At 34.7% G+C, this 22,790-nt stretch overlaps 2 protein-coding genes and 1 long non-coding RNA gene across 8 annotated transcripts; 2 read left to right on the top strand and 1 right to left on the bottom strand.

Annotated features, from left to right (window-relative positions):
* Positions 1-3,071: 3,071 nt before the first annotated feature.
* Positions 3,072-5,381, top strand: LOC127904898 (uncharacterized). The gene is made up of 2 exons (XR_008058330.1): positions 3,072-3,595; positions 5,090-5,381. It is a non-coding gene; the product is annotated as an uncharacterized LOC127904898 (long non-coding RNA).
* A 5,391-nt stretch (positions 5,382-10,772) lies between these two features.
* LOC7467671 (uncharacterized) lies at positions 10,773-14,912 on the top strand. Of its 2 annotated transcripts, none has more exons than XM_052449994.1 (5): positions 10,773-11,329; positions 12,048-12,084; positions 12,207-12,443; positions 12,550-12,597; positions 14,236-14,912. In XM_052449994.1, exons 1-5 carry the CDS (start codon positions 11,028-11,030, stop codon positions 14,332-14,334), a joined length of 723 nt encoding a protein of 240 aa, XP_052305954.1. In that variant the 5' UTR covers positions 10,773-11,027; the 3' UTR covers positions 14,335-14,912. The 2 variants fall into 2 exon arrangements, with proteins under 2 accessions (XP_052305954.1, XP_002298575.1); XM_002298539.4 differs by having other exon boundaries at positions 10,788-11,329; positions 14,226-14,912.
* A 2,278-nt stretch (positions 14,913-17,190) lies between these two features.
* Positions 17,191-22,028, bottom strand: LOC7467672 (mitochondrial inner membrane protease ATP23). 5 transcript variants are annotated; one of them, XM_024605650.2, is made up of 6 exons: positions 21,862-22,028; positions 21,521-21,642; positions 21,038-21,175; positions 20,783-20,866; positions 18,279-18,335; positions 17,191-18,194 (listed from the first exon to the last, which is right to left on the bottom strand). In XM_024605650.2, the coding sequence occupies exons 1-5, from the start codon at positions 21,944-21,946 to the stop codon at positions 18,306-18,308; spliced, it is 459 nt and encodes a 152-aa protein (XP_024461418.1). In that variant the 5' UTR covers positions 21,947-22,028; the 3' UTR covers positions 17,191-18,194; positions 18,279-18,305. The 5 variants fall into 5 exon arrangements, with proteins under 5 accessions (XP_024461418.1, XP_024461411.2, XP_024461416.1 ...); XM_024605643.2 differs by having other exon boundaries at positions 18,279-18,310; XM_024605648.2 differs by having other exon boundaries at positions 17,191-18,335.
* Positions 22,029-22,790: the final 762 nt, after the last annotated feature.

Here is a 22,790-nt window from a genome sequence, read left to right as displayed (position 1 = left end):
TCTTTATACAATGAGTTTTGGTTAAATCTTTGATTTTAATATGATGTCAATGCAATGGATAAACATATGAATACCATATTTATATTTATAGATGTCATTAAGAAATTTGCATATGGAAATACAATGTTGCAAAACATGTTTACGGGTGATATGAAGTTGTTTAGGAATATAAGACATGATTTTGATCAAGTATCTATAAGAAATGATTGCACCATTTTGCCTCTAGGTGCATCATTATTTTTATATTCAAAGTGATTTAAAAATATTGTCTTTAAGATAATCTTCCTTATTGATTTTGTATATGGATGAATAGTGGATGACATATTGAACTTGTACTTCAAGTTTACAAAAGTTGGCTATATGAGTTTAAGTCAAACTTATAGTTCTTTAGCTTGTGAGAGAAATTAGAGTATTTCTAACATATCCTCTCTAAAAAATGAAATAGATTAAAGCATTAGTGACCTAATGACCTTGTGTAAATCCACTATAATTTAAGATAAAAAAAAAGTAATTTATTTTCTCTAATTCTTTAAATATTATTGTATCTTATTCATTTGCATCATTGATACTTATATCGTGTCTATATTCACTTTGACTTTGTACGAATTATTGAAAAGCGTTAAATTATGATCCAATTAATTTTGAGGCATTTTGTGACACTGAAAATTAGGTTATAGAAGATGATTTATCAACCTTGAAATCTGAAGAAGTAGATATCTTTCATAGTGATCTATCAATAATAACTATTAAAGATACTTTCAATAATGGTAATGAATGATTGATGCTTTGCTTATTGTTTGTTTTAAACATAGTGTTGTATAACATGTAATATTTATCTGTTAATTGTATTTTAATTATAGATTTGATAAATTTCAATAAGATTGATGATGATTGTGATGATGAAGCTATAAAGAAGCATGATGATGTTTTGATAAGCGTGGACGATGTTGGCTTAATCCCATTGACACTTAGTTTAAATTTTAGTCTTTTAGACATGGAAGAACTTAATATATTCATTGTATCAAAATGAAGGTATTGATGATGATGATGATGATGTATTTATGTGTGTTGCGTTGGTTTTCCATGTGCTTTAATATCAAACTTGAACTAAAATGTTGTGGAATTTTTAACTTTTTAATAATGAGAATGTCGTTGATGCTGAAATGCATGTCAAAAAATGAGATTTGGAATTATAATCAATTAATTGCTCACTTGAATTTGTAGCTTGCTTGGTTACTTTTGTTGCTTTTATTAAAATATGTTGAAGTGGTTGTTGAATTGTTTTTATTAGAATGTTGTTAGTTATTTTATTTTTTTTGTAAAGTTTTTAGTAAAGTAGATTAGTGATTAGTACTTAAAAATGCATTCTCATTAAAGCTTTATATCATCATATTGCACTAAAGTATCATTAAATTCTCTAACTAAAGCATGTTTTATAATAACAAGTCTGATAATATAATATATTTTTAATTTATGGTAAATGCTTGTTTTGAATGCAGGAATATCTCACAATTCAAAGGATTGATTGATGTGATTAACTTTGAAATTGAGAAGACAAAGAAAGGGCTAAGAGAAGAGATGTTGGTTCAAACTAGAACACCATTCGGTTATTGGATCATAACTGGAGTTGTAGACCATGGATTTAGGTCTGCTTTATATGGATGGAAAGCTAAGACATAGACCTAAAACTTTCATGGAAGTCCAAGACTCAATTCTGCCATTTTTAAGTTCAAATCTTAGCAACAACGGAGAAGTCGGAATCTGTCCTGCAGCTAAGACATTGTTCAGTTTATAGCTCATATCTTGAGTTCTAGAAGTCCAAATGAGCTCTATTTTTTTTTTGTTGGAAAGCTGAGACAATTGCCCACAACTTTCATAAGTTCAAGGGGCTCTAATTCTGATGTTATCAATGACGTTTTGGCCAGCCAACAATATCAATAACCAGCAGCCAATAATGTCAAAAATCAGCCACCAACTATTTTCTTAGTCAACCAATCAATAGTTCTGAATTTTAGCCTATAAAAGGAGGCATTTGCCATGTATTTAGTCATCTTGGTTTTCATATCAAGATCATGTTCTTGCTTTCTTTTTTTATATCTTTTTAATGTTCAAGTTTTCTTTCATACTATATTAATATCTTGTTTATGCTTTTCATTTCCTTTCCTATACTTAGTTAACTTATATCATGTTTATGTTCTTATATTGTTTATTTATGTTTTTCTTCTTCATTATGTTTAGCTAAGTTAATTATGTCAAGGTGAAAAGGTTTCACTAGTGGTGTTAGAATATGTATAATATAAACTCAACATGGACTTTAATGTTTATATCCAAGAAAGATTGTTATTAACATGTTTTATCTTTTTATCTTACTAATTCTTAATACCTTGCTTGTTAAATGGTTCGTCTAGATTTGTGTTGTATAATACTTGGTACATCAAATGCTTGATCCTTCATAGTCTTCGGCCGACATCGTTATTATGATAGGAACTTGATTTGTTGTTAACATAAGCTAACAATATGAATGTCTGATGATATTAATAAGTATGGTGTTACTTAGATAAGATGATCAATATGATCATGTTAATAATTTATAATGAGCTAATAACGATAAATCATCCGATTGGAACCTTCTTTGTGTGTGGTTTCCAGTTGAGTAATAAAAAGAGTTTATATTATATTTATTTGAAATACCATTAGTGGATCCTCTAACCTTGACAATTGTTTTATTATTGTTTAATCTTTTCATCATTATTACATCTCAAAGTTCTCTTCAACATCAATATCATTTTATTATTTGTAATTTATATAATTCACCTCCCTGTAGTTTGACCTCGGTCTTGCTGGGTTATTTATTACTTTGACACCCCTATACTTGGGATAAGATATCAACTCTTTGATCGTGTAAATTACTGGTGGCTATTTGTATTGTTTATCTTTTGGGCTGAGGGAAGAGGATTATAGAATAATAAATCTCATTTTAGGAATAATTTGTAGCAGAATTGTTTTTTTTTTCTTTAAATTAATCTATAATCTGGTCACTTGACTGAGTCAACTATTAGGTTAGTTGTAATAACTATAAATATAAAATGCGTAACCTCGACGGAGATAGGTGCACAATCGTAGAGAAGAATATCCAAAACCAGGAAAACAAACAGTCTTGAATCGTTTCCACCTTAAAATATCGAAACGACCTCTAAATTTTATGCAACAATGGCACTATCAACTCTTCAACAACTCCTCAAAAAATCGCCACTACATTCAAGAATCCTTGCTTCGCTTCAAAACCCTCATTTGCTTCAATCCCCGAAAGTAAATCCACCCGTCAATATCGATGGCAGACCATTTTTGTTTGGTTCATCTAAAGTAGAAAACTTGACCCATTTGAATCCCTGGCTATTTTCACCGATATCTCCAGTTCAGATATTTTCTTACCAGAATTTATCATCTGGGTCGGCCCAAGATGGTTCAAACGATGATGATTCAGGGATGTGGGCTGATAGTGTGAAGAAGAAGAGAAAGAAGAAGATGAACAAGCATAAGTACAGAAAGTTGAAGAAAAGGCTTAGGAGACGGACTTAGTTTCAAGTTTGTTTTGGTGAGGGTTTCCGTTAATTTTCTTTTTGAGGATTGTATTACACTTTTTAGGTGTTTTGGTTAATGTTGAATTTCTCTTCATAATATTACCCGCCAATGAAAAAACCTAAGTGGGAACTTTATTTTGTTGGGTATAAAAAATTAACATTTTGCACTTCAATACACTCCAAATTATTAGACATTGTAGGGTGTTTTACTGTTGGTTTGATTTTTGTTTTAGTTAAATTTAAGGTATGCCATTGTTACACTTGTCTTGGCTTATGAAAGATTGGATGCATGGATAAATACCTAATAATGTAGTTTACAACAGATGTTAAATTGTTGTCAGAGGGGCTGCATTCCTGCATTCTTGTGAATCGCAAGAATGCAATTCCAAGTATTTTTTTTGTTATCATAGGCTGGATTAGTTGTACCTGGGAGTTGAATGAGTCAGTAGAGACTATTTATCTGCACAGCCAAACCTTTTCCTTTCTTTGTTGTCCTTATGGAGGGATTGGTAATGCACTGGCTTTTGCTAGTTGAAAGTGATTGTTTCCCCTTCTGTTCGATGCATTGTGTTGGATAGGTAAATAACAGATGATGATATTGCGTTTACAGAATATCATGCTCCATCTGTAATTTCGAACACAGCTGTTTGTTTAGACATTGTGAAAGGGTGTTGCTTAGCTGTTAGTTCAGTGGTAGTTTATTTGCATCTTCTAGGGTCCTCAGCCTTTTTTCCTTCTCTTTTTCTGGTGCTGAGGCTTTAGGGACCATTGTCTTATGCAATGATAAAAGACTTGAATTTGCAATGAGATGGGTCAAAATTCAGACCTTGATAAAGAATCTTTGCTGAAATGCTGAAGGATAGGATTGTCTATGTATTCTGCCTCCCAGGGGGCGAATTTGCAGGGACCATTTTGGGGTGATGAGTTCTATTCTCCTTGAATTTATGGTTATCGATAACATTAAAGGTCAGTTCTTGCAGTTACCAGAGTTGAGGCAATGTTCTTCGAGTTTAATTATACCTTTCTTGTTGCAACATTAGAAAATCTACTAGAAATGGGGTATTTTTATTCCCAACTTCGGACTAAACTGGGAAATTCCGTAATTAATCAGTTTCTGCAAGTTTATGGGAGTATCTAGAAGCATAGACTAGGTGTCTTGCAATATGAATTATTGGTCATGTGTCTGTGACGGAAATAGATATAGTTGCATTTGTAGGAGCTCAATCCTTGCTGATAAGATTACGTACAATCAATGTTTTGAAATCTCTGATCCTTTGAATTCCAACTTTGATTTTTGCATCCTTTCTACTTGACCCCCACCTCCTCTTTTTTTCCTTTCCCCCATTTTCTTCCCAAGCAAGCTTTCGTAGACCTTGTTATTTTTCAAAGTGCAGGGTGGCTTTGTTTGGCAGTTACAAAGTATTTATCATATATGGTTACTAAATTATGTTTGCATCATAAAAATAAGATATGATCAGAGAATTAAACATATGTTTATTTGGCTTTAGGTAACAAAATTGGAAATCTTTTGGCTGGACCATGTATATCTCAAACCTTAGTGTGGAGCTGGAATAATAGCAAGATATCTCTATATCACAAGTGGCTATTGTTAAGAAGTTGTAAATATATATACTAAGGTGATAGAGATGTTCTTCTAATAAAATGCTGAGTTGCTCTTGTAAATTTTAAGGTTTTCTTAGTTTATTTAGTAATCAGGTTGTTGTAGCAATAATGCAAACAATATATGTTCTGGGTAGAAAAACATATATTTTAAAGATGAAATAATAAGATACCTCAATATTCCTTGTGTGTGCTGTGTAGAAGTAGCAAATGTATACTGAGGTGATGCTAGCTTCTGAAAATGTGTGTTTTTATCATTGCCTTGTATCTGGCCCATTCATTGTGTGTTTTCTGTGTATTTTCTTGATATCCAAGTTGCTACTTCAGGATTGAGGAAGGAGTGAAAGCTAGTTAGTTGTTAGGTCTCTCTCTCTCTCTCTCTCTCTCTCATTGAGTTGAAGGTCTTGGGACAATTGCTTGGTGCACTGGCAAAAGACTTGGATTTCCGACATGAGGGTGCAGGTCAGAACTTTGAGAACAAACTTTTTGTGAAAAAATGCTGAAGGATAGGATTGTATCCAGTTTCTCTCTCCCAGAACACCCATTTTCAGGGACCATTACTGCATAGCAGATAGATTAGTTATACTCTCCTTGGAATTATGTTATTGGCAACCTTGAAGTGAGGTATTGCAATCAGCTGAGTTTAGGTATTCCTTACCTAATTTTACATCATAAAAGAACTAGACATGGTTTTTTATTCAACAGCAGACAAAACTGTGTAATTCTGTGACAGAACCATTTCTACAAGATGATGAAAGCGTTTAGAAGCATAGACTAGGGTACTTGAACTTCTTTTTTCTTTTGAGGAAGCTTCAAAGTCTTCACTTTATCTTGGAGTTTTCTACTTTTGAGTTTTTTCATTCCCCCCCGCGCCTGCCTTTTTCATTCTCAAGCAAACTGTTCTAGTTCTTCTAATGGAGGGGTTCTTTTTTGAAAATTACAAATTCTTCCTCTTTTTTTAATTTTCAAATTTTGACAGCAATCACGAAGATAAGATTTGATATGTAGAACAAAACTTCTGTTTATATGGCCGTAAGTAGTGCATTTTGAAATCTTATGGTTGGACCTTGTATGTATCTTGCCTAGGTGCAGAGCTGAAATAATATCATGTTGGCTCCATAGCACATATGTGTTGTTAAGAAGTAGCAAATATATACTCAGGTGATGGAGCTCACGTGGCTGTTCTTCTAATAGTTAGTAGGTTATATTGGCTACATTAAGAATAAGAGGTTGTGGACAGCAATATATATATCTGTTAGAATCAGAAACCCTCAGGCTGGACAAGATATTTCTATATTACTTTTGTTTACCCTGTAGAAATACCCAATATATACTGAGTTGATGGTTGATGGTGGTAGGTGACCTAACAAATTATCATTGAACTTCAGTTCAAGAAATCCGTACTTATGGGTTTGTGTGTTTGAAAAAGGGAGAATGTGAAACATGAGACTCAAAAGACTTATCGAGAAAATAGAGCTTGTGCAGGAAGACGCAATGCTAAAAGTTTTGATGAATGGCACCAAGAATATAGTTGGTCAAGGCACAGTTTTAGCTTTAGAATCAATCTGCACATTGTAATTTTTTAATCGTTTTGCTTTAGAATATTTGCAAATTATAAGCCTGGTATTGAAGTATGAACTTAAGCTTGCCTTGCCTGGTAAATGTTTTGATAGCAGTAACCAATTTTGGGGATTTTAACGGTAATAGATTTGATAATTAAGGTACTAAACCATCAGAGATCAATTTGGTCGAAGTAAGTTGCCCCTTGTTTCTTTATGAAAACAAGTTTCGTCAATTTGATAGCGATTGCATTATCCACTAATTTTGACATAATAATTTCTGACATATCCTTTTGCAAATTATAGATTTCATTTTATGAATTCATAGCTATTGATAGTTTTGGAAATGCTCATGCATGTACAAGTACATGCTTTAATTGGACTTGTGTAATTTTGATAAAGAAATATGGAATGAAACCCCTTTGGAAAATCAGACAGTGAGATCAAGAGACAAGTAAGAGATACATGATTGGGGTGGAATTCAAAGAGGACATATTATTTAGAATTGAGCTTTATGATCCGTCAGCTATTCTCATAAGATATCCTTTTTTTTTTTGGGGAAATATATGATGCTTGTCAAGAATGGATGAAGATGATCCAAATGTTTCATTCAACCTAACCCAGGTCTTTCTCGTCTGCATTTGTTAGTCTTTCTTGCTTTCTTCTGTGATTTGGCTCGTGAGACCCACTGTCCTTGGTGAAGGAGACAGCCCTGGTAAGTACTGTCAAAGTCAAGTTACACAGCGTGGTGCTGACCCGCAGCACACTAGCCATGCTACTCATATGATGCAAACTTGTCAGAGAAATATAAACTTGTATTGTTCTGACTTGTGTTGGAGCATGGCATCTAGGGTTGTTGAATGTTCTTAGAACATAAACCTGAACTGCTGTATTACATAATCGTGATACTCTTTTCTTTCTGATGATATATTATCTCTGAAATGCAACATGCTAATGCATTGTTGATGAGTTGCAGTTCAACTGGTGTTAGTGTCTCCTCTCTTTTTAACTATAGTCTCTTCTCTAAGCTTGAGTTTAAATCTATCTATATTATAATAAAAACACATATAAAGTATACTGGGAATTTAGCCCGGCAAGGCTTTTGTTCCTGCAAAAATGTAAAAGCCTAAAACTCCTCAATAGCAAGGAGTATTTGAGGGTTTTGTCCTTTTTCTTTTTTTTTTTTTTTCCTGCCATGTCGATCATCCAACCTCAATAACAAGAAGATAAGAGTCAAGATGAGTGAGACCCACCACTTCCTTTCCCTTTCCCTTGCTTGATATCATGGACCCTATTTTGGCAGAAATGAAGAGTGATTTGCTGCATATCTCAGTACCCTTCTAATCATTTAGGTTTCTATTAAGTCATTTTCCCCACCAATATGATGGCTTGTTTTGCGACCTCGTTTGTGTTCTCAAGCCTTTTTTGTGCTGAAATCTGCGTCCATTTGCTGTTGCTGATATCTGCAGGTGTAAAAGGCGGGGCGGGGTCGGGTAGATGATATTTCACAGCCCCGAAATGAAAATCATTATCATTAGTTTTGACCAGTAACCACGTAATATTAGCAATCTAGTCTCCTTCTAGGGATCTCTGAAGAACTTTTTCTCCATGGCTGGGTAGGGATGTTAGAAAAACAGGAGATTTGATTGCCTCGCTCATGATGAGTTTGATATCAAATCAAATCATTGTCAAGTATGGTTGGAGTTACAGAGACCCACAAAGGGCACTGTGGATTTACAACAACTTACAGGGTGTAGTTTGTTGTTTATGGAAATTGTACTTTCACTTGGGGTTAAAGTGCCTTGCTACCTTTCTTAGGGAGCCAACTTTTCATATTGGTTCAAGGGATGCCAAGACCTAAGAGGGTGCACGTGCAGGGCACAGCGAGAGGTGGTCACAGGATATGGTATAAAGTAGCGTGAGATTGGTAATTCGGTGGATGATATTTTTTTATAAAAATATTTTTTAATTAAAATAATATTTTTAATATTAATATATTAACATCATTACAAAAATAAGTATCTGGAAAAATCAATTTAAGATTTTCAAAACAAAATATCGTTTGAAAAACACTCGAAAAAGCTGCAAACACAAAATCTGGCCTTTTGCGTCCTCGGTTGTGCAGAAAAGGTCTTCAAGCCACACATTTAGGATCTTTCCCACTGCTGCTTTTCTCAATTGCACTTGTTTTTACCATGGGAGTAAAATCTCAAATGCACCATTAACCATCATTACATTACATGGTCTTTAATCCCAGTTGGTTTTGTTTTTTATACCCACTTGATTTAAACGATCCAGTGAAGGCTCAAATCTTCCCTTTCAGCAGTGGATTGAGGAGCCTTAAAGGGCTTTCGCGGCGTTTATAACTTCATCTAAGCGCTTGTTTACCAGCTATAATTACTTGGAAGGAATATGAGTTTCCAGGAAGAGACATTACATACAAGCTAGGGTTCTTATTTGAGCCCGTGCGTGGAGGAGGATTCACAATCGAGCTCCATTAAGTTAATCATAATTCAGTTTATTGAAACTAATTAATTAGTCATTGTAGCATGAGAAATAACTAAGTCGTCACTTGACCAGCTTTAACCATCCTTAATTTTGTTGTATTTTCGTTATAAAAATGCTTTATTTCACTTCTCTTTTCTAGAAATAAAAAAACAAATTAGAAAAGAACATGGAATTGGCAGGAAGGACTCAATTATAAAAAACATAGGGATTAAATATACATTTTTTGAAATTTTGAGGTTTAATTAATTAGCATAGTTAGATTACAAGGTCTGAGATGTAATTCACCTTTGTTTTTAATTAATTAGTCTTGTTTTTTTTTGGTTTGGAGTAGAGATGACTTCGAAAGATGCAAATGGGAATTCTCTTTCGTTGTGAAACTTATTTTTAAAGGAAAGAAGATGAGACTCTGTCAGGCGTCGACCCATCTATTTTCTTTCCATGAAAACCTTGAAGATGAAGAATTTGTTTAGAAAACCTCGTGATGTTATAATATTTCGTTTCAACTTGTAATGTTCAAGTTGTGGCATACCACAAATTAAGCTGTCCTCTCCTTGCTAAACCAGCTGGCTCTTTTCTTTGGGCTCGAGTCTCTCCTTGGACTTAGCACTGAATTGCCCCCCAAACGGCAGCTTAAAACACCCTGTTGACTCTTGATCCAACGTATGAAGCCAGGAGCCTCATGGTTTTTGTAAGAGAGAATCCTATGCTGACAGAATCCCATCTTCATATAGTGCAGTGCTTTTAGGGCAAGCAAGCTATTTGCACTGAATATTCCGATGAACTGAACTTCCATTCAATTTATATGTGGTTACAGAGCATGTTTCCAGCCAAGTGATGAGAACGATTCCACCAATCTATTCCTTAAGCAGCAAGGATGGATGTATGACGAGCTTGAATCTCTCATCAAGAGCACTTGAGTATGTAATCAAGTATGGCAGACACTGAATCTTACAAGTATCAACGAGTGATCCAAGATTTGAGGCTAAAATCTTTTTGTCTAGAGTATCTGAATTTTTGTCGAGATGAGATAGAATTTTGCTTTGTGATTTTCCATATACATACATTAGTAGCTAGCTATTGTTCTTGGGCACTATTAGATAATGGAATTCATCTTCTTTTCAGATTGTTTTTCTTTCAAAAAATCATTAAATCGATGTTTTTGATCAGCCTGGAAAGGACAAGAGAGGCCTCATGGAGTAGCTGAGTGGAATAAAACTACAACTTAAAGCATCAATATCATCCACAAATTTTATTTTTTTTCCTACATATCAAAATAAATGAATGATGGGCTAATTCAAACCAATTAGAGGGAAGTCAAACAAAGCTTGTTGCTTGAACCTGAGGAATTAAACTATTTAATATAGTGTCAAGAGGATGAAACCAAAATGTTCCATCCAAGTGTTTTTTTTTTTTTTTTTTTTTATGATTCTTCAAACCCAAAAATCACAATCAACTTTATCCACATGGGTTGTTGTAAGGCATTTCCACTTGCCATCAAAACACCTTGTCCACTCTATTTGACCCTACAACACCAAATAATTTAAGCCCTCAATTCAATCCCCAAGTAAAAAAGTAGGCTAAATAAATCATACCCAACAAGCCACTTCCCCTCCCCCCCTTGCATTGCAATTTACCTCCAAGTTCTTGGAAATAAAGCAGGAAACTTTGGAATATAATGTTTCTGGTCTAAAACATACGTAGTGATAGTGGAAGGGAGAAACAAGCGATCAAAGAACAACAAAAGGAATCACAGGGAGAGATGGGAGGGGTAACATCATCAATGGCAGCAAAGTTTGCTTTTTTTCCACCAAACCCACCATCATACAAGCTAGTAACTGATGAATTAACAGGTCTATTGCTACTGAGCCCATTTCCTCATCGTGAAAATGTTGAAATCTTGAAATTGCCAACAAGGAAAGGTACAGATATTGTGGCAATGTATATAAGGCATCCTTTGGCTACTTCCACCTTGCTTTATTCTCATGGAAATGCTGCCGATCTGGGTCAGATGTATGAGCTTTTCATTGAGTTGAGCATCCACTTAAGGGTCAATCTCATGGGGTACTACTACTTATAATATCTCGATTTTCCCGTCTTCACCTTCTTGTTTTTTTAGCTTGATTAATGTTCTTCTGACTTCTTTTTTTCCATCTGCTCTGATTCTTGTTACTTGTTATTGTTCACAAGTGAATTTTGTAATCTTTCTATGTTCATCAATTTTAGATTCTTGCCATTTTTTTAAGTATTGGTGCTATCAAGATGGGATTCTTGCCGTATTTGCTCCCAAATCTTAGATTTAAAGCATGCGGATTACCTCCATAGCTTGATCAAGGGAATCCTACTGAATTGAAATACCTCTATCTCTATGACTGTTGCTCAAATAAATCCACTGCAAAGAACCAAGGATCATGTTAGGCTTTGTCTATTATATATCTATATATAAGGGTTGATCCTGGTTTTTTGGTTACCAAGGAGAGGTTTGGACTCGAGACCTCTTGGGGGGAGGGGAGGACACCAATGCCAGTTGAGCTACAGTTCATTTGCTTAGTTTTTCCTGGTCGATTAGCAGATTGTGCTTGCATCTCAAGCTAGTAGACATGCCCTTTCCCAAGTACTATTTGCTGTCATTGCTTAGATGAATTGGACTTGTTTTTTATTCTGTCTCAAGACATGTTATTAATCTGTGTTGTTGAGATACAACTCCGAGACATGGTTTGTGATTTTGCATCTCTCATTGGAATCTTGTTCATTGTTCTCATTCCATCTTTAACTCTCTCAGGTATGACTATTCTGGGTATGGGCAATCGTCGGGAAAGGTTTGATGAACTGTTTAACTTCTTAATAATTCATTGAAAAAAAAAAAACTTCTTTTATGAGTTTATTGGTTCTTGTGGAAGGAACTGAAATGGCCATCTGAAGACCATTTCCTGTGTTGCAGCCGAGTGAGCAGAATACATATGCTGATATTGAAGCTGCATACAAGTGTCTAGAAGAAAGCTATGGTACCAAGCAGGAAGACATAATCCTTTATGGGCAATCTGTTGGAAGTGGCCCCACGTTAGATCTTGCTGCTCGACTGCCTCAGTTACGGGCTGTTGTTCTGCATAGTCCCATACTCTCAGGATTAAGAGTCATGTATCCTGTTAAGCGTACATACTGGTTTGACATTTATAAGGTAACATGCGTTTATCAATACTCTTGTCCTAACCAATCACTGAAGTGGTGATTTTATAATCTCTATAACATAATGAGTCTGTTCTTTGTTCTTTTCTTTTTTGCAGAATATTGACAAAATCCCACTAGTAAATTGTCCAGTTCTCATCATGCATGTAAGTATACTATTGCAATGCATGTTGAAGTGTATATAAAGCTTTCTTTTGTTCTTTTATAATTGCATATTTTGGGGAAAGCATAGCAAAATTTGTATCGATGTTCGTGTCACAGTATAATTGGTGTTGGAATTGTTCGATTTGCTTCCTCCTTTATGTGCTTTTGTCATCTCATTTACAGTTTTTCCTTCTTTTGAAGAATTTAAAATGCTCCCTGTATAGTTAGAAGATCTCCAAATTTTTAGTTGTTCGAGTAACGAGGAATTTTCATTTAACGTAGAGTACACATAAGTTTCTGGCACTCGTAATGCATCCAGGTCTGTTTGTCAACTCTCAAGCTTCTTCATGTTTCGTTGCAGGAACTTTGTTATGTGTTAATCTATGTATCTATGCATGTTTCTCTGTGTTCCTCCAACCAAGTATTACAAACTTAATTGTTCTCCATAAGATATCTCAACACTCTACTTCTTGTAGACTGCCTTTAGTTTACTTGGTTTTTCCTCCTTTTTTAGATTTTTCTAGAGAGGCGTATTGTGATAGTCCCTGCAGAAGTGACAGGGATTATCTTCTGGTATTTCATGGATGATTGATGATAGGGGTTTGTTATTTATTCTTATTTGGCAGTACAAGTCTTGTACTGGTGTTATGGTCCACGCAGGTGTCTCAAATTCAAACAAGAACATAGCTGTCATGTATGTGACTTGTTAACTTACTAATTGTAAAGATTGGAGATCCAGACAAAGTAATTAATCATAGTCTTTGAAGAATCTTAGCTGAACTATTACAATAAAGGCCCCCCAATTTTATTTTATTTTCGATAAATGAAAGGAAGAAGAAGAACAATGGGATAATTTCTTTTATATTTTTCTTTAATCATGTACCTAACCTTCACAGGGATTGAAATTTCATTTGGCAACTGTGGGAGTAGGTTTCCCAGTAAAAAAGAAAAGGTAAAACAAATTTTTTAAACATGATAGGGGTTAGAGCAGCCCTGTAGTTGGAAGAGGTAAGGTATATGGACCCCATGGATGGTCTAATCAGGATTCCTGAGCCTTTTGTTTTGTGCTCATAGGAATGGTGCTGTGTGCTGACTTCTGACATCACTGAGTTCTTTTATTTGACTGTCCTTGAGGTTCTGACATATACAGCTGAAGTAATTTTGTCTTGTGTAATAATTAAATTTGAAATTTTCGCTGTGCCATGGATGGTCTAAGATTTAACTTTTGCGTTGTGTAATGGAGAAAACAGTCAAAATTTCCCTTCAACAAAAACTAGAAAAAGAACATGAAAAAACTGCTTTTCATGCTCCATGACTCTCTGTCTACTAAAAAGTGAAGTGTTTCAGAGAGTGTTCATTTCATCCCCCGCCCCCTCTTTTTTTTTTTATTTCCTGTTTGGAATAATCAGTGTATAATGTTGTTGAATAAGATGTTGATCCTTTCATTCGTTATCTTCTTTCAAGTTCTCAATATCTAGATGCTAGGAGGTTTTATGAGGGTTCATTCATTTATTTTAAATGCATGCAATCCCACCAACTGAATGCAAGATGCCCTTGAAAAGCTAATTGACTTGGGATCTATTATTCGTAATTGCCTTAATATTTTGATCTTTTTTTATTTTATTTGTAGGGAACTTCAGATGAAGTTGTCGATTGCTCCCATGGTAAGCAATTATGGGAACTCTGTAAAGAAAAGTACGAACCACTTTGGCTTAAAGGAGGGAACCATTGTGATTTAGAGCACTATCCAGAGTATATCAGGCATCTGAAGAAGTTCATATCAACTGTGGAGAAATCTCCTTCTCAAAGATACAGTTCCAGGAGAAGTACAGATCAGTTTGAGCAGTCACGGAAGAGTACTGATGTCTTTGAGGTTTCAAGGAAAAGCACAGATCGAAGAGAGAAACCAAGGCAGAGTACTGACAGGCTCGAGAAACCAAAAATTCAATCTAATCATGTTGACAAGCTAGAAAAACTAAAAAATCTGTCAAATAATGCTGATAAGCTAGAAAAGTTAAGGATGTCATTTGATCAAATGGAAAGGTCTCGGAGGAGTGTTGATTGCCATGAGAAATCCCGGAAAAGCATCGACCACCAATTGGAAAGAGCACGGAAAAGTGTTGACAGGTTGGAAAGAATACGGACTGGTTGATACTCAAAACCAACTGTAAAATTTACGCATGGGTTTGGTGTTGTGGGCAATTCATTTGGTTTTTCTTTGCTAATTTATATGGTTTTATGGCTGTGTTGCATTGTCTCTATAATAACAATGGCATGAAATGAGAAAGGGTTTGGTGTTATAATGATTTACTACAAATGACTAGCAATGTCTTTAATATTTCATTTCCAAATTTCGTAATACAAATATGATTTTCCATTTTCATGCCATCTGACGAGAAAAAAGAAAGAAAGAAAGATTGTCCACTGTTATGCTCCTCAATTCTAAATGTTACATCAAGTGGATAACTCAGATGTTGCCATTCATGGTTTTGCATCAGGAGTCAAGTCATGGATTGGTTATGGGCAAGTGCCACAGCAGTTTTCGCCAGCAGACCCATCTGTAGAAAACTTGCACTTGAAAAGAGATTCTTCATGTGGTTGGCTCGTTAGCAGGCTATCAGTCTAGTAAGCCGGGAGCAGGATTAGAACGCAGATCCTGGGTGACATGAATCTCCTTTTCTTCCACCGGAGTTGCAGAATTATATACAATTCCCTGCAAAGAAGATAATATCAGCGGCCGGGAGAGCCATCGTGCCAGAAGTTACTGAACTCTATAGGACTGCATGTATTGGACATGGAGCCTTCCATGTGACTGGACAGAAGTGCCTGTTTCCTGAAGCAATTTTCAGTTAATGATCCATGTAGCACAATGGTACCATTTGCATGCAACAGGAAGAATGAATAGTTTCTGACAGACTACAGAAGTGACAGCTGTACATGCCTCCTTTTTTTTATGGTTGCAAGTAAAAGCTTTGAGAGCCTCTGTTATTATGATTACAGCAGAGTTAACGACGCCAGAACCAAATTGGTGATGGCTATTAAATATTACAGTCCAACTGTAATCTTCACCCTGTACTGTTTGCATTGGTAGTAAAAATCATTTAAAAATCAAGTTAAAATCATCCAAAATATCAAATATAATGCAAAAACAAACACTCTCTAAACAAACCGTGCAAGTTAGTCCTAGCTATGCTCAATAGGCTGTACAATCCATCAAAGCTTTTTAAAGAACTGTTGCCAGAAGAGGTGATGCAGGGTAAGAGGTGATGCAGGAAGTGTGCAGTGTTGTCGATTATGAACCAACCACACCCCACTCATCGGCAAACCCTTCTTCTATTGCCAGAAGTGAAGTATAATTGATAGTTGTATCCATTATCAAACATAATTAAACACCATCAATTTAACCGGGCAATGCATCCCAGGTGTCTCCTTTGCATTAGCTAGGAAACAGCTTCGATCCACCCCAGAAACAGTATCTATTTTATTAGACTACAATTCACTTCGAGAAAAATAGAGCATTAATTACAACAAAAAAGTCCACATGGAAACTTAAAGTCTGCCAAAAGAGAAGGAAAAGGAAAAAACAAAGTTCATGCATTGCACTGTGATTGAAAATGCAGTAATAGTTATTTTTTTAAGTTTTTATTTTAAAAAATAAATTAAAATAATAATTTTTTAGTTTTTTAAATTTTATTTTTTATTTCAACACATCAAAACAATTTAAAAATAAAAAAAATTAATTTGAAACCAAAAAAAATATTCAAAATCATTTTTTGACCGTAAAAACACTCTTGATTGTTTTAAAAAAACAAATATATAATCCTGAGGGATAGATCAACTGGTCAGGCATTAGATTTACTTTCTAATAGTCAAAAGTTCGAGTTCTCTCAAGGCTACTGGAGACTTACATAATCGTTAACTTCAGGAACCGTGAGATTAGTTGAGGTATGTCTAAACTAGCCCGGATACCCATATTAATTAAAAAAAAAAAAGTATGATCCACCAACAAATACATCAACATTTCACTTGAAGCAAAACCACACCATTAAAAAGTGTGTGTGTGTTTTTCTCGTTTTGTGACCATGGCTCGTATTTTAAGTTGAAGGACACAAGGTTTTTTATCCTTGGGTTCTCGTTGAGGTCCAAAGGCAGAACCCAAGAAGTAGTTGCTTGCATTTGTTGCGTACAGAATGGGTGCTTTTAAACTGATCCGACTCGGTGCCCACTGGGATTCTATTGTATACCATGCTGTATTTCGTTTCTGAGACGGAGACAAAACATTCAGTATTTGGTGTGGGTTTAGTTATATTTGACATTAATGTTGCAGAGTTTTCTTCTACTTTGGAGTTCTGGTCACATGGTTAAATTAGCTTTTGCAAACTGGTCAACTCAAAACAGCTGGGATTGCATTGAAGGTTTCAGGGCAATGGTTCATGTTGCAATTCAAACGAATCCCATGTTAGTGTTGTCTTAGAAGTCTTTGCCCAGACAGCCATGGACTTCATGAGAGCTTTACAGGCAATAGTGCCATTTTGTTGGGAATTGTTAAGATGTTGCAGCATCGACATGGAAACTGTACCTTAAGGCACTGGATACAAAACTGTAACTGGCACTAATTGCAATTATTTTTTGGAGTTTTCATTCATCACTCAACTCCCGGGAACCATCCACCCCCACACTTTTTCATTACAAAATAGCAACAAAAATTTACGACATGAAGAAAGAGTGAATCATAACACCAAGGCTCCAAGTTATTGTGCATGTTATGTCGCTTGTATGGTAAAGAATAAACCTCAGACCACCACCGAGGAGCCTCTTCCACCCATTTGGTGGTAGTCTGACTCCATTTTACCTGCAAAGCTAAAGAGAGGGTTGCAAGCTAGACAAACATATGGCAAGTGATCACCAAACCTGCAAAAAACAAAACGAAATGAAAAGTATTTTGTTCCTTAACCTGAGGTAAGTGGTCTGGCTCTAGCAGCGAATGTTGGATAGTGTAGTAGTAAGAAGATGCAAGATAGAATCTCTAGCAGCACATCCATCTTCAAATTATTTTTTTCACCTTGCTCCTCCCAATTCTCATCCGTTTGCTCTCCGCAATATGCATGCTTCCTGCCCTTTTGTCTGGACATCAAGAGGATGAAGGCTAGAGGAGTACCCAATAGTATCGGAAACAGTGCCTCACAAATGAATCTTCAGTAAAGTGTAAGTTTAAAGAACATTATGGGATTATGAGCATCATATGCTGTGAATTCCTTTCGTTCTTTCTAAGCTTCTAAAGGATCAAGGTTTTCAAATAGGAAAAAGTGGTTTGACTGGCCATCACGTGCTCCATGATCGGGAATCAGTCACTGGCTCAATCGGCCTGTTAACGATTGAAATTGGTGCCATAACTTTAACTTCTCACCATGACCTTGCACGCTAACACTTTACAAAACAGAAGAGAAGGCTAGGGTGAATTGCTCAGCAGCTGAATGAGAGCTTCGATTGATTTTTATGGTTCAATTACTGAAGACCATGACGAACTGCACCGATGAGAATTGAGAAGTCTTAGTGCATGCATAAATTCTTCTGAGTTGGGACTGCCTGGTAGCCACAACTACATCGGAAAAACCATGTTCAGATAGTAGAAGAAATGCAAATCTACTGTAACTGAATTAGACCTCTCATGCCATCAGCTCACCCCCAGTAATAAACTGCAGATTTGAGGTTATGCTGCAGGAGAGCCATGAGCAGCGACCTGTTTTAGAAATAAATAATAATAACAACATTTGCAAAGACAGAATAAAATTGTTTTGTCGTTTATGAAGAACACACTAGTCATGCACCCTCATGCCATGCACTCAAATATCAATAATGTCGTGCTAACCCAGCCAAGACAGGAAAAAACGAGAAACATTCTAGGAATTTGATCAACGCCATCTGAGTGGGATATTTATGATACAAAGACAAACTGATAAATTGACCATATCCCTTTTCAAAACACCTGATGCTAACAAGAAAGGTTTCTTTATTTCTTCTTTTTTTTAATCTGAACTCAGCAAAAAATATTAATTGGCTGTGTTACAACTTTCAGAAATGGAACAATCCAACAGGAAAAGTGATAGCCTTTGAAACAATTGAGTATTCTTGTTGAACAAAAAAGTCAGGTTCCTAATGCTTTGCAAGCCAATGTATCACCAACATCATTTTAAATAGAATATTTGGAGCAAGTACATGTTTCAAGGAGCTCTGTCAAAGGGCTGTGTATCATTGTAACAGACATCCCATACAGCTTCCATGGCATCCTTTGCGGCTGCTTTTGAGCAGTATGGGTTGGCGATCATTGATTTCATAACTCTTCTTTTCACACAGTCCTTCATATTTACATTGAAAAGTTAATTATACTGTTCTATATCAAACAATAACAAACCAGGATGGATAAGAAAGACATCATAAAAAGAAAGTGAAAATAAAATAAAATAAAATTGAGGAATGTAACTAAAGTCCTTGTTTGTTAGACACTTGCCACCGCCAATGGTGCGATTCAGTTACCATGTTTTCACATTATATACTAGTCACCAAACATGACATTGCTTTAAAGATACCATTGTTGGCATTATACACTACCAGTGGTCCATGGAAGTATTTGAATGATGCCATGCCATGAAGCTTCCATACTAAGGGAGAAATCACTCTCCAGGTTTTATTGAGTTCTCACTTCCCATTATGTCTTGGATGGAACTTAAACTGCATTCCTATGAATCTCAAACCATTTGTTATTAGTCCTGGCTACATGGATAAGAGTTCTTTTCATTGGAAACATTCCTATTCCTAGCTCAACCAAGTGAATAACATCAGATTTCATTTCAATTATTTTAGTTGATACATATCTGCAGCATATCTATTTATGGAAGCTGATAATGTGTAAGCTCTGTGGGCACGTTATCAGTATAGCCAAATTTTTTTGGACCCAGTTTATCCTCGTCTATCAACTTGGCCAGGTTTTTCAATCAAGGATAAAATTGTAAATCTAATAAATCCACCTATCTTCCCCTACCCTTTGTTGGAAAACACCAGCCTCTCTTTCTTCTCTTCTCCTCTCCTCCTTTTCTTGTCTCAGTCTACTTAATCTTCTCTCTATCAATTGCTATTTATACACAAATGCAAAAAATTCTTAACCATCAATTGCCCTAATTTTGTAATTGACCCATTGACAATAGCTTGATAAAGGTGATTTCAAGTTAACATAACATACCATCCTTGGAAAATAAGAGAAGTATTCTTACTTTTCATTATATGTTTATACCAAAGACACAAACCATTGTCATTGAATCATGTAATCAAGACCAGTAAAACAAAGTTTTTATATAGTCAAGAGCGAGAATTTAGTTTCAGATAGTTGTCAAGTTTAGGTGGATTTCTACGGTAGTACAAGTTAAATTATATATTTTTTAAGGGTTTTCATTTTTCCAAATAATTTGAATTAACAGAAATGATGAAAAGGAACATACAAATCAACAACAGTCATGTTTTGGAATTCATATATATGCTAGCAATTGACTAAATAAGCATCCATATATCTTTTATAAATAATGGAGCTAATTTTTCAACATATTAAAAGTAATGAATTATCCTGCATGCACGGGTGGGCTTGTGGCTTGTTTTATAATATAGAAATTACATTTCTTGAGCTTTAATCTAGAAGAACACCTCGTTCTCATTGTTGTAATTTCTCGTATTCTTCACTAATAATATATTATTCTTTATCCAATCGAAGTAATATTTAACAACTTAGGAATTGAAAATTTTCACCTTGTGTTTTTTCTAGGAGGAAAACTAATCTGAAAATAGCAGGTTCCTTTCCTAAAATACTGCCAAATATGGAAGACAACTCAATAATTGAAGTTGTCTCCCACTAAAAAAGGCACTTCAATTGCAAGGATCACAAACTCTTCCAACTTAACACGTGATGTCCTGCAGCACTGAATTCTAATGAAGTGCATTTTAGTAAGACTCCAACTTCCATCTGTACATGGTGATTTCAAAGGCAAAAGAAACCTCTACTGAAAATGTGGCATAACCATTTACCCTCAATTTACAGCCAATGAAAAGATTGCTGTTTTCATCTTATACGCAAGCAGATGTGTGAATATAGTGGACATGAGTAAAGTTTATCTGTATGGTTTCAGCAGAATTAGAACTCACCTGCTCATGGCCTCTTAATTTCATATAACCCCGCAGCAATTCTCGTTTGTAATGGCAATCACCACTTAAATGGCCAGCACGAATCTGTACACAAAAACAAGAGAGGAAGAATAAGTATCAAGGAAGGGAAAAGTAGTAGTTGCAGCACTTACTATTTGTAAAAATATTTGGTACATTTTAACAAGACTCCCAAGTTGCATCTGTACATGCCAAAGTTCATGAAAAAGAATTGGTCGTTGTTGCAGTGATACACACCTCACTACAGGCATGATGAGCACAGTCAGCCCAATCCAAGTTCGCAGCCCGACAGTCATCATACGCATGAATCAGCTCATGTATAACAACTTGGTTTACATCATCTTGAGTGTTCATGTGATTACTACACACCATTATCTGAAAAACAGAACCTAAATAAGAAGAAACACTTGAGCATGCCAAAGGAGAAAAACATACCCAAAAAAAAAGGCCTTCATGATAAGCTGGCCAATTGTTTGAAGAAATGCATATAATCCAACAAGAAATACATGATTCAGAAACCAATTGAAACCTCAATTAATCTAAAGAAAAACATCATACAATCAAATGCCTATAGAAAAAACAAACATAATGTAAATTCTACTGTATTACATTGACATCCAAATGAAAATAAGGAGTAAACTCACATTATAAACCAAAATACAATCCACAAAATCATGAAAAAACGAAAAATTAACAAAGCAATGAGCCAAGGAATGATACCCCTTCGCCACGAACATAACCACCAGCAATCTTCTTATCACAATTAACAGCTTTCAAGAAATTTTCACCAACTCCACACCCTGCTTTCTCCATATGCTCCCTCAAAAATTTCACCATTGGAGCTAATACAATACAAGACAAAAAAATAAACAAATTTTTTTAAAAAAAATCTGTGAATGATCTTCAAATCAACTTAACTATAGTATCAAATAAAGTTAAAGATACCCATTTGCTTTCACCATTGATTCTAAGCTACAAATTGGAGAAAACAAAAAAAAAAACCTCCACTCTAATGAGATTTATGAATCAGAATGAGAAACGGAAGGGTTTTGAAATTTTACTCCGGAAACTCCGGCGAATCATATTTTTGCATTCCTCTACTGTCGTGCCGTCGGAGCCGGGTGTCGTGCCTGGTTCCTCCGTCATTTTCCGTATGTTGGGCTAGGAGATTTCTGTGACGGGGTTTTTCTGGTCCATGTTTGGGTTTTAATGTACGTTTGGCACCATAGTTTTTAAACCGACCTGGGTCAACCCGGCCAGTTTTAGATTATTGATCAAATAAGTTCACTAGAGTTAACTTGAATGAATTAGTTTTGATGAAGTGTTTTTTTATCGATTAAGTTGTGAGTTAACTTCAGTTTTTTATCATTTACATAAAGTCAATGGTTTTTTTGTTATTTTAGACTTTACGTTTTAAAATTATTTTAAAAAGAAGTTGAAAATTTTTTATTTTTTTTTAAATTAATATTTTTTTATGTTTTTGGATCATTTTAATATATTAATATCAAAAATAATTTTAAAAAATTAAAAAATATATATTATTTTAATACATTTTTAATTTTGATGAATTGTTTTTTTAGCCGATTAAGTTGTGAGTTAACTTCAGTTTTTTATCAGGTTACATAAAGTTAATGTTTTTTTTTTATTTTTAGGTTTTGCGTTTTAAAATTATTTTCAAAGAAAATTAAAATTTTTTATTTTTTTCTTTGCTTTAAATTAATATATTTTTTATGTTTTTGAATCATTTTGATGTGTTAATATCAAAAATAATTTTAAAAAAAATAAAAAATATATTATTTTAATACATTTTTAAATAAAAAAAATTTTAAAAAATAATTATAATCATATTTTTAAATAACTTAAACCGCGTATAATCTAGATCAGAGGTGAACCAACCCTTACATTTTTAAAGCACCCTTTTATTTTTGTTTTTTTATTACTGGTTATCTACTGTCTATGGTTTACCATATATTAAAGTAAAAAGGTAGAC

The sequence above is a fragment of the Populus trichocarpa genome, chromosome 1 (genome assembly GCF_000002775.5).
Source record: "Populus trichocarpa isolate Nisqually-1 chromosome 1, P.trichocarpa_v4.1, whole genome shotgun sequence".
In the NCBI taxonomy this organism is placed as follows: domain Eukaryota; kingdom Viridiplantae; phylum Streptophyta; class Magnoliopsida; order Malpighiales; family Salicaceae; genus Populus; species Populus trichocarpa.
This window is presented reverse-complemented; position numbering and strand designations above follow the sequence as displayed.

Bases quoted from the DNA above. Each gene is read 5' to 3' on its own strand.
- LOC7467671 (XM_002298539.4), top strand. From the start codon at position 11,028: ATGGGAGGGGTAACATCATCAATGGCAGCAAAGTTTGCTTTTTTTCCA. The intron at 12,444-12,549 runs GTAACATGCGTT...TCTTTTTTGCAG, and splicing joins ACTGGTTTGACATTTATAAG to AATATTGACAAAATCCCACT. The intron at 12,598-14,225 runs GTAAGTATACTA...TTTTATTTGTAG, and splicing joins GTCCAGTTCTCATCATGCAT to GGAACTTCAGATGAAGTTGT.
- LOC7467672 (XM_002300032.4), bottom strand. From the start codon at position 21,946: ATGACGGAGGAACCAGGCACGACACCCGGCTCCGACGGCACGACAGTA. The intron at 21,176-21,520 runs GTATCATTCCTT...TCTGTTTTTCAG, and splicing joins GTTATGTTCGTGGCGAAGGG to ATAATGGTGTGTAGTAATCA. The intron at 18,952-20,782 runs GTGAGTTCTAAT...GTAAATATGAAG, and splicing joins AATTAAGAGGCCATGAGCAG to GACTGTGTGAAAAGAAGAGT.